The sequence below is a fragment of the Gastrolobium bilobum genome, unplaced genomic scaffold (assembly GCF_033153095.1).
Source record: "Gastrolobium bilobum isolate Gb01-03AN ecotype WA unplaced genomic scaffold, APGP_CSIRO_Gbil_v1 utg25931, whole genome shotgun sequence".
Classification (NCBI taxonomy): Eukaryota; Viridiplantae; Streptophyta; class Magnoliopsida; order Fabales; family Fabaceae; genus Gastrolobium; species Gastrolobium bilobum.
Window position 1 is genome coordinate 106,528 of NW_026896971.1, and position 10,965 is coordinate 117,492.

The following is a 10,965-nucleotide window of genomic DNA, read 5'->3' on the forward strand; positions in this document are numbered from 1 at the left end:
CTTAAATTGGTTTCGACCAGTTGACTTGGCCGAGTCTCGGTGACTCGGTGGGTCATATGAAACCCAACCCAACAATTCAAGCTGTTTTATAAAAAAAAACCGTTTCTTTTGTGTCAAAAAAGAAGACCCTAAAATCCTAAGCTCTTGACTTCGACTCTCATTGTGCCCTAGAAGCCGGTCCCATAACCATTCGAACTTCGTACTTCCTCTCAGCTGCTGTCCGCCGTCGATTGTTGCTCGTCGTCCGCTGTCATTATTGTTGCCGGTGTGGTTTTCATTTTCTCTCTCTAAATTTCTCTTCCTCTCTCTTTAAAAATAAATAAATTCACTTCTCTGTTAATTTTTCTCGCTGAAATCGAAGTTCTCAGCGGTCACCGCTGATTCACTGCATCCTCGGTAGTCGATACTCCAAATTTCCCAACTTTATTGAATTCCATTCCTTTTTTGTTTTGTTTTGTGTTTTCCCTCTTATTTTTTCTTTTTTGGAGAATTTTCTATGTACATGAACTGTCCTATTTTGAAGGTGGGTTTTCTTTCATTTCCTTTTAAAGTTGCCTCCTCCTTTGTCAAATTTGACTGCTTTCTGCATCTTCAAAGCACCGTGCTTTGCATTGGGTTGTGAAATTCACATTCACTTGTTGCTATTCTGGTTTGCTGTATTGGGTTGGCTTCTTTTTTCGTGTCACTCTACCTGTTTCAATGCCCCAATAGTTTTAGCCGCAGAGTTGAGGTTATTTGGATAATGGGGTTGTGATATTACGTGGTTTTTGTTCAACTTGTACCTCTTTCAGTCTCTTTTATTTTACTAAATATGATATATATGTTTGATCTGGTAATGAATCTGAGTCTGAAAGTTATATTTTCTTACACCGTGTTAATGAATCTGAGTCTGAAAGTTAATGAATCTGAGAAAACATTACTTCTGCTGTCATAAGAAATTCATGCTTTCAATTGGTACCAATTGGTGATAAGCTTGCTATTGAATCTGAGTCTGAATTGATACCAATCGGTGATTGTTTAAGTCTTAATATACTTGATTTATTGGTTGTTGATGTCTTTATATACTTGATTTATGTTTCGTGCAGATTTATTTTCACCAAGATGTCATCCACTGAACCTGATTCAACACCATTGTCCCAAGATGTATCATCTCAAAATTCCTCTAAACCAAGTTATAGGGGGAAAAAGGATCCAAGCTGGGGACATTGTAGACAAGCTATTGAAGATGGAAAAGTTGTTATAATATGTCAGTACTGCAATAAAGTTATGAGAGTAGGTGGAATTAATGGGTTAAAGAATCATTTGGCCGGAGAAAAAAGACAAGTTGAGCCATGTAAAAAGGTTCCAGCTGAGGTGCGTGATGAAATGAAAAAAAATGTTGATGAAAGCAAGAAGAAAAAAAGAAAAGTTCAACATGAAGAAGAAGACAACGGTGAATATGGTGATGTAATGAGATATGTTGATAATCAACCACCTTCCAAATCTGAAAAAGGGAAGAATGCCATAGGTTCTTATTTTATTCCGAGAACAACTTCTGGAGCTCAACCAAGCTTAAAAGGCGTTTTACAAAGTAAAGAAGTGATTTGGAGAGCTTACCGTTCTATTTCAAAGTGGATGATTGTTTCTGGGCTCCCATTCAATGCAGCTAACGATCCTTGTTTTCAGGAAATGTTTGATGCTGTGTGTAACTTGGGTGCAGATTTTAAAGCTCCAACCATGCACATGTTACGTGGTGCTTTGCTAGATAGTTGGGTTGATGAGGTCCATGATCTTGTTGAGAGTTATCGCAATGTTTGGAAGCACACCGGATGCACTATTATGGCGGATGGTTGGACTGATCGGTGTAGGCGAACTCTTATTAATTTTTTTGTTTATTGTCCTAAAGGAACTGTTTTTTTGAAGTCTGTGGATGCTTCTCATGCTTCCAAAACTGCATATTTATTATATCAGCTTTTCAAAGATATTGTGCTATTTGTTGGGCCTGAAAATGTTGTTCAATTTGTGACTAATAATGCTACCAATAATGTTGCTGCTGGAAGATTATTAGAGGCTGAGTTTCCCAAGATATTTTGGTCTCCTTGTGCTGCTCATTGTATTAATTTGATGTTCCAAGACATTGGCAAATTGAAGGAAGTGGATGAGGCCGTGGCACATGCTTCAAAAATTACGAAGTATGTATATAACCATTGTTATCCGTTGTATTTAATGAGAAAATTTACTGGAGGCAAAGAAATACTTCGACCAGCTCCAACTCTCTTTGCCACAAATTTCATTGCTTTACAAAGCATATTGGCTCAAAAAGATGCATTAAGAGCAATGGTAACATCAAGAGATTGGACAAATTCAGCCAATTCTAAGGATGACAAGGCTAAAAGATTTGTTGAGCAAGTCTTAAATTCTAGATTTTGGAAAGAGTGTACTGACATTGTGAAAATTACTGAGCCACTTGTCTGGCTGTTACATCTTGTTGATAGCGAAGAGAAGCCTTCCATGGGTTATCTTTATCAGGCCTTCTATAAAGCAAGAGAGGAGATGGTCAAAAGGTTTCAAAGAAAGAAGAAAAAGGTGGAGCCATACTTGAAAATCCTAGATAGCCGATGGGATTCACAACTTCGTAGAAATTTGCATGCCGCGGGATATTGGTTAAATCCAGGATGCCATTTCAATTGTGAGGAGTTTGAAAAACATGAATTGACAACTTCTAGTCTTTTTAGATGTTATTGAGAGGTATGCATATCGGGATGTGGATTTGCAATGCAAGTTAACGGCTGAGATGAGAATATTCTAAGAAGCCGAGTTTGATTTTGGAAGGCAAGTAGCTATTCAGGAACGAAATACAATTATGCCAGGTAAAATAATTTATGAGCTTTACCTTTAATTCTTATTACAGTTGAATAAAATTAGTATGAATATTAATTTATTTTATTGCTTACAATATTTCAGATGAATGGTGGGATACATATGGCTTTGGTGCACCAAACTTGAGAAAATTGGCTATTCGTGTCTTAAGTCAAACTTGTAGTGCCTCTGGTTGTGTGCGAAATTGGAGTGCATTTGAGCATATTCATTCAAATAGGAGAAATCGGTTAGAACATAAAAGATTGAATGATCTGGTCTATGTTCGGTACAACTTAAAACTCCAACAAAGGTATAATGCAAAATTGATTGTTTACTTTCTTTTGGACAAATGTTTGTATATATTTGCTTATGTTAAATATTGGAAAAATTAGGAATCAATTGAAGCACCAAAATTATGACCCAATTAATTTGGAAACAATGGAGGATCATTCTAATTGGGTTTTTGAGGAGTCACCACCATCATTAACGGATGAAGAAGCGAGATCTTTACGTGAAAACATATGCAATAATGTCATTCAACCAATTGTAGATGATATTGGTATGTTTCTTTATACAATTTATGAGTATAATTCCATTGTTTAATTTGATGATGTGATCACTTCATGTTAATTACTAACTTACATAAAATTTGACGTTATTGTAGATCTATTGAATTTAGATGATGATGATGACGATGATGATGTACAAGACATAGCCATTGCAAACCAAAATGAAAGCCATGTTGGTCAAGTTTTGGAAGAGATTGATGGAGAAGGACTAGGAGAGCCTGGATTTGATACGACTTTAACACCATGGACATAGTAATTTATATCAGATTGTGTATTATTGGCTTATAAGTTTCATTAAACTGGTTGAATTATGTTGAATATTTTGAACTTTTGATTAAGAATTTTGTTTTCGGTGAATTTTTAATATAAGTAACAGAGGGAGGTTATATTTATAACCCATTTTGCTTACAATCTCTTACAATTAAATTTTAATCGTTGATTTCCGTCAATCTGACACTTATAATTTATTAGAAATTAATAATTAATTAATAAGTGAGACCCAATAAATTACAACTGCCAGATTGGTGGAAATCAACGGTTAATATTTGGTTGTAAGCGAACAGAGGTTATAAATATAACCTTCTTCTAAGTAATATATTTATATTTTTTTAATATGTATATCTGAGTCAACCGGTTGAACCAGTGACTCACCGGTTGAGCGAATGACACCCAATACCTCGAACGAGTCGATAACCGGACCGAGTTTAAAGCACTATTTTATATAGATTATATAGTTATGAGTTATGACTCATATAGCCATGTTTGTTGTCAAACATCATTGTTTTGACTTCCATGAAGCATTTTTAGGTTAGATGGACACATCTGAAATTACTACCATAGCATTTCACGGGAATTAACCTTACTTAACCATGGTTGTTGCTAGGTTCAGCCATAGATAGTAACATCTAAATTGGAGACACGAATTGGTAAGTTATTCAAGGCACTTTGCAACCCATATATTGCTGCCCTCTGTTACGCATATTTTATTGGGATTATTTGAACCAAATGTATATGTTTAAGTGTTTTACAAGTCTACGATGGATTGGGTGCTTTGTGCCTATTGGTTCATGTTACTGTCATGGTTTTCCTAGTTCATTTCCTTTAACTTGTTTGCTACAAATTCTGCGTCACTTAGCCTTTTACAAATCTCTAGTTCACATCCCAAAACACAAGTCCTAAACCTAAAACCCTAACCCTAACCGTAAGACACAAAACTAAGAAAAATAATTAGTGTTGCCATCAGGTTTTCTACTCAAGATGGAAATGAAAACTGAAAAGTATGTACAATCAAAGCTCACATTGAATTGAAATATCTATTATATATTATAAAAATTGAGAGTCGTTATACTTAACTTACAACTCTTATTATCTAATTGGTTATTATTGAATCAATTTCAAATTAACAATTAATTTTTCACATTTTTTAATCATTAATTTCAAATCAATCGAACGATTAAGTATGGCATTCATTATAATTATCGTGTACCATACCCAAATAAACACTAATTTTTAAAAAATTTAAGTTTTAATCTTGTTAAAATTAGTTATCCACATGACAAGTCCTTATTTTCTTTTTTAATTAATCCACTTTTCTAATTTATATTTCAACTTAATTATGACCACTATTTATGTTCCATGTTTTTCTTTATTTTTGTTATTATCCTTCACATTTTCAAGAAAAAAATAATATAAAATTGAATTATTTACTCTTCATTTTTCTTTTCTTTTTTAAAAATAATTTTTAAGTTTTTTTATAAAAATAATAAAAAACTATTTTTCATAGTCATATTTTATAATTCATTATTTATAGACATGATTTCATTAAAATGATTAATAATAAAAAATGTCAAAATAATTAATTATAGGATTCAGGAAAACTGTACTTTCGGATAGAAAAACATAAGAAAGAAATAAATATTTTCGTGCAAAAACAACAAAAGACAGAATGCAATAAAATATTAAAAAACATATTTTTTTTTTATTTTTTTTATTTTTTTCATTTAACATAATATTGACACATAAGCTCTGTACGTAATCAACAATAAAGCATAACAAATTATACAAATCTCAACATCTACACAAACATCACTAGAAAAGTACACAAACACACAATGCATATGATAATAAAAATTCCCCCAAACTTATTCTTTAATTACATGACTCCTGTATGTCTTCTTTCACCCGCAGCTTGGTTAACCTGTTCTACTTCATCACCAGAATTCTTAGACAAATCTTCACCATCTGCAATTACAACAAACAAACCACAAAACTAAGTCCAAACATAATCTAAACAAACAAAAGCGTTTCATCTTCAACTAAAACTACTACAAAATTTGCCAGCATACATCAAAAGATAGCTCTCTTCATAACCTTGTGACTCAATGATAAAAACAAAAAATAGGCAACTACATACCTTGTGAGGATTGATTCTCCTCTGGTTTGTTGCCAAACCATGATCCAACAACACCTTTGAGCTTATCAACCACACCTTTTCCAGGGCTATTAACATAGCTCTCTGCATAACTTTTCTCTCTATTCTCATCCCCACTACCCAACCTTTTTTTGACCTCTTCTGACTCAGTCACTTTCTCCAAGGGTAGATGTTTTTCTCTCCTCTCTGGCTCCTCTTCTCGCTTGTGTACAGCATCTGAAACCAACTTTTTCAGATTCATATCATCCACTTTATCCTCATTAACCTCTTTTGGCTCTTCTTCCTTCTTATACAAAGTTTCAGAAATCACCTCAGAAAGAGCCCTGTCTTCATCACCAGGCCTCAACTTGTCAACCAAGTAGTCCTTCACAGAAACCCCTCTGTCCTGTTCTATAACCACATTTTCATTGTTAGCAGTTCCTTGAAATTGGGACTTCCTTGCACTTCCTACCCCAGCAACTTTTCCACAAACTGGAGCTAGTTTCTCCGTCAAAGAGAGAGCAATTTTCTTTCCATAATCTGAAGTATTCTCGCTTTTCTTCTCTTCTTGTGTTGTCACTTTGTCGTCTTCGCTGTCACCTTTCTCACCAAAACCGAGCTTAGAGGCTACAGTGTTTGTAGCAGAAACAGCTTTATCAGCTATTGCAGTGGTTGCTGATGAGATTTTCTCTTTGTAACTGCTCTGGTTTGATGGATTTTCTCCAATTGTGTTGTCCTCTTCATGTGGCCACCTTGTTTCTTTCTCGTCTCTGTCACCTTTTTCACCATATCCAAGCTTGGAAGCGACCATGTTTTTAGTAGCGACGGCGTTATCAGCGATTGCAGAGGTCGCCGAGGAGATTTTTTCTGCGTAACTGCTTTGGTTTGATGGTTTCTCCACTGACTCTACAAACTGATCATGGCTTTTGGCTGAAGGGTATTCAGTTTTTGTTGTGCTTGGCTCTTGCGATAAGTATTGATCATGGCTTTTAACGTAAGGGTTTTGAGTTTTAGGCTCAGTAGATAACTCTGACAGAAACTGATCATGGCTTCCTGAAGAAGGGTATTGAGTTTTTTTTGCACTAGACATTTCTGACAAGTTTCGGTCTTGGCCTCTAGCTGAAGGGTACTGAGTTTTGGTTGTTGAAGTAGAAAACTCTGGCATAAACTCATCCTGGTTTGATGGTTTCTCCTTTGATTCTATAAAATGATCATGGCTTCTAGTTGAAGGGTATTCAGTTATTGTTGCACTAGACTGTTGTGGCAGATATTGGTCATGGCTTCTAGCAGAAGGGTACTGAGTTTTAGGTAATTCAGTAGACAACTCGGGCAGAAACTGATCATGGCTTCCTGCATAAGGGTATTGAGTTTTTGCAAACTGATCATGACTTCCAGCAGAAGGATATTGAGTATTTGTAAACTGATCATGGCTTCCTGCAGATGGGTATTGAGTATTTGCAAACTGATCATGGCTTCCAGCAGAAGGGTACTGAGTTTTTGCAAACTGATCATGGCTTCCTGCAGAAGGGTACTGAGTTTTTGCAAACTGATCATGGCTTCCTGCAGATGGGTATTGGGATTTTGTTGCAGTACTAGACAATTTTGACAAGTTTTGGTTGTGGCTTTCAGCAGAAGGGTACTGATTTGTGGTTGTAGACAACTCTGGCATAAACCGATCCTGGTTTTTAGGGTATTGTGTTTTGATTTCACTAGATAGTTCTGGCAAGTATTGGCCATGGCTTTCAGCTGGTGGGTAGAGAGTTTTAGTTGCAGTGGATAATTCTGGCACAAATTGGTGGTGGCTGTGAGCAGCAGGGTACTGCGTTTCAGCAATAGTTGGAAGGATAACTTTTGGTTCTGGGTTAGGTTTTGGCTCATTGTGGATAGTCATCCTGTCAAAAGATTTCTGAATTGGTTTAATGTCAATTTCTGCACCACCTGTTAACCATAAGACATTACCAAAAAATGTCAAAGAATAGACCATAATTAGCTCTAAAACATGGTTGCTACTTGCTTACAAGGACTACACTATGATGATAGGACTCCTTAGTACAATATAGTCAATTTTCTGTATTGGATGGTGACCGGACTTGTAGATCACATCATACTATGCCACCAGTTGAGGACTCTACAAAATCAAATGCCACACTATTTTAAGCCAAGATAAACTCTATTAAGTACCCATTTTATCAATTTAATCCCCAGATATTCCGAAATTGTATACTGATACATTAACCTTAATACATCAAGGAATCCGGAGTCTATTACAGATCATTGAATATTGAGACAACTTTTGTTCACTTACCTGCCCCAGTTGGATCAGTGACTTTGGTTTGATAGTTGGCTGGAGTAAATGCTTCAGGTCTACTTCCTGGTGCATGAGGATCTTCCTCCAAGTCCATCGGTCTCTCCAAATTGAACTTATGTGCCTTCTCTTCCCCAACAAATGTTCTGGCTGGGTCAGTGGATCTGCTTTGATTAATTTCAGCAGTTGGAGAAACAACTACAACTCTTGGCTCGTGATGAAGTTCTTCGCCCATAACTTTTGCATCTCCAAAATTAACTCCAGGTTTCCCTAAAGTGTTGACTTGTCCTGGGGTAGCATTTCTAGCAGCGGCACTGTCATACACTGCAGAACAACCAAGTATATATTATCCAAACTAAAGCAAAATCAACTTTTTTTTTTCTTCTTCTTGATTCCTCTCATTTAAAAGATTCCAATTATTTATCATCAGTTTTGCAGAAAATTTCTAGAAAACTTAGAAAAAAAATCTACTAAGTAAAGGCAAGTCTCTAATTCACAGATTAAGTAAGGACAGAACAATTAATGATTAGTTCTTCAGTGTTAAGAAAGAACATACTTGGTGCTCCATGGATTTCTGGGTCTTCAACCATTTCGTCATCGTCATCATTTTCCTCATCCAAGTCATGATCATCAGGGATATGTTGATCTTCATAGTGATACTCATGACCATGTTCATGGTCATGGTCATGATGGCCATGTTTCGTGATTGTGTCCTTAATTTTCTTAGCCTTTGCCTTCACTTTTTTCAGAACTGATTTCTTCTCATGGTCATGGTTGTGTTCTTCTACACCATGTGCCCCTACATCCAAAATTTGAAGCAAAATCACAAGGAAAGAAAGAAACAAAAAAAATAAAAAAATAAAAATGCATGCCCATTAGTGGAAACAAGTGAAGGTTTCTTCAAATCAAATCAAATCAAACTTCAAATTAAATGAGATTCGTACCTTGTTGTAAGCCAACATTGTGAGGATCATGATGTTGATCGTACTCGTGCATATTACTTTGAACTACTCTAGAGTTCATGGTTGAAAAGGAAAAGTATCTGCTTGTCCTCCTCGTTGAAGAAAGTTACTGTAAGGAAAATCCAAAGGCCTTGGGGCGGTATATAAAAGAAGGAATGACATTGTGTTCTGCCACCTTTAAGAATACTGCAGACACGTGTCACGACACGTCTTTGTCAATTGACACGTGTTGACTACTTTCATATACGTGGCTCATTTTCTCTTCATGAAAGTTTTAGAGTTAGGATAAACTGTTCTTATTCTCGGGGACATGAAATGAATAGATTATGTTATCTGTTGACAACAATACAACATTGATAGAAACACACGCAGTGTAATCTCAAGTTCTTTCATGCCAAAGATTCTTCTTGTAAAACAGTTTTTTATTATCTCTTTTCCTTTATACTTTTTTATCATTATTTTTATAATTTTTGAATCAAAATCAAATTACCAAATATATTAAATAATAGCTGTTAATTTAATTTTTATCCAACAATCATAAAAATAATGGTAAGGGTAAAAAATGACAACTATAATTTCTTTTAAGCTAATGAACAATTATTAAGCATCAAATTTTAGATTTAATTAAGTGCATGCCATAATCATTTGAATTATCACACATTATCAATAGTTAGGGAATTCCACAACGAACAAAAACAATAAGGGAATTCAACAACGAACAAAAACAATAATTTTTTTAAAAAGCTAAAAATAAACTAACAAGTTCAGGCGGGAGACAATTGAAAAAAAAAGAGAGAAATTGTGTAAAAACATTGAAGCAATGGGTTTCGGATCCAATACCGGTTCATCGGAGCGAGCCTTTAATGGTTCGGTTCGGTTCACGCACTGCTCCAAAGTCCGAACCCAAGTACTATAAATACAAAATTTAAAGCGCGAAATTCAATTCGATTTTCGAGTCCGTTAGCTTCTTCTGTCTCTCTCTCTCTCTTCGCCGAAGAAAATGCGAACTCGCTTTCTCAACAACGATTACTTCACTCTCCCTCCATCCCAACGTCGCGAAACCCTCCCGTTCCTCCACCTCGAAGTCCCTCGCCTCCCTACGCCGCCTCCCTCCGCCGTCCACCACCTCCTCCGCTTCGATTCCCCACTCCACGTCTCCCACCACATCGACCCCTTGCCGATCGACCCCGCCCTCTCCACATTCCTCTCTGGTGTCCTCCCCCACAGAATCCACATTGATTCTCGCGATCTCACCGTTCTAACGGGAGGCGAAGAAAATCGGAATCGCGAGGTATTTGAGATTGCATTTGTGTTTGCGTGAGTGTTTCTCCGATGAAGAATAGATGGATCTTCTTGTGGATTGTGTTGATTATCATCAGTATTAGAATTTTTCACTCTGCAATTGTGATTTCATGCGCAATGCTTACATGAGAGAGCTTCCCTGAGTGAACTCGTGCTTTTTGGATGTTTTGATTGCGTTGCAGCAAGACGCAGAGGTTATCTTTGAAGATCATGTCTCTGAAGCTGATATTGAATTTCAGAAAGTATGTTAATGCTTCTTATTCTCTGCATTTTTGTATATTTATTTATTTTGATAAGATCTTAGACTTGTTGTTCGCAGGAGAATAAAACGGTAGCTCCGAGTGATAAAAACGACGTCGTTTATCAAACGATTCAATTCGAAACACCTGAGCTAGATGCACTCTTGGTAGGATGCTTGTTTCTAGATTTGTAGTTATAACTTGTTATGTTTTCCCCATTTTCATTCGATTTTTACCATAATTTTTTTTCTTTGTATTTAAAAGGAAAATGTATGCTTCACTGAGAAGGAGAGGATGCAAATGTTGTCTCAGACTCCAGAGCTCGAAAATAGCCTGGTAA

General features: G+C 36.0%; 2 protein-coding genes across 2 annotated transcripts; one reads left to right on the top strand and one right to left on the bottom strand.

The window, feature by feature from the left end:
- The first annotated feature begins 1,449 nt into the window (after nucleotides 1-1,449).
- On the top strand, nucleotides 1,450-2,724 carry LOC133303104 (uncharacterized). The gene has a single exon (XM_061502969.1). The coding sequence runs from the start codon at nucleotides 1,450-1,452 to the stop codon at nucleotides 2,722-2,724; it is 1,275 nt and encodes a 424-aa protein (XP_061358953.1).
- Nucleotides 2,725-5,438: 2,714 nt separating this feature from the next.
- LOC133303117 (low-temperature-induced 65 kDa protein-like) lies at nucleotides 5,439-9,171 on the bottom strand. Its single transcript, XM_061502985.1, has 5 exons — nucleotides 9,067-9,171; nucleotides 8,679-8,921; nucleotides 8,123-8,446; nucleotides 5,821-7,755; nucleotides 5,439-5,648 (listed from the first exon to the last, which is right to left on the bottom strand). The coding sequence occupies exons 1-5, from the start codon at nucleotides 9,143-9,145 to the stop codon at nucleotides 5,560-5,562; spliced, it is 2,670 nt and encodes an 889-aa protein (XP_061358969.1). The 5' UTR covers nucleotides 9,146-9,171; the 3' UTR covers nucleotides 5,439-5,559.
- Between the last annotated feature and the right edge of the window lie 1,794 nt (nucleotides 9,172-10,965).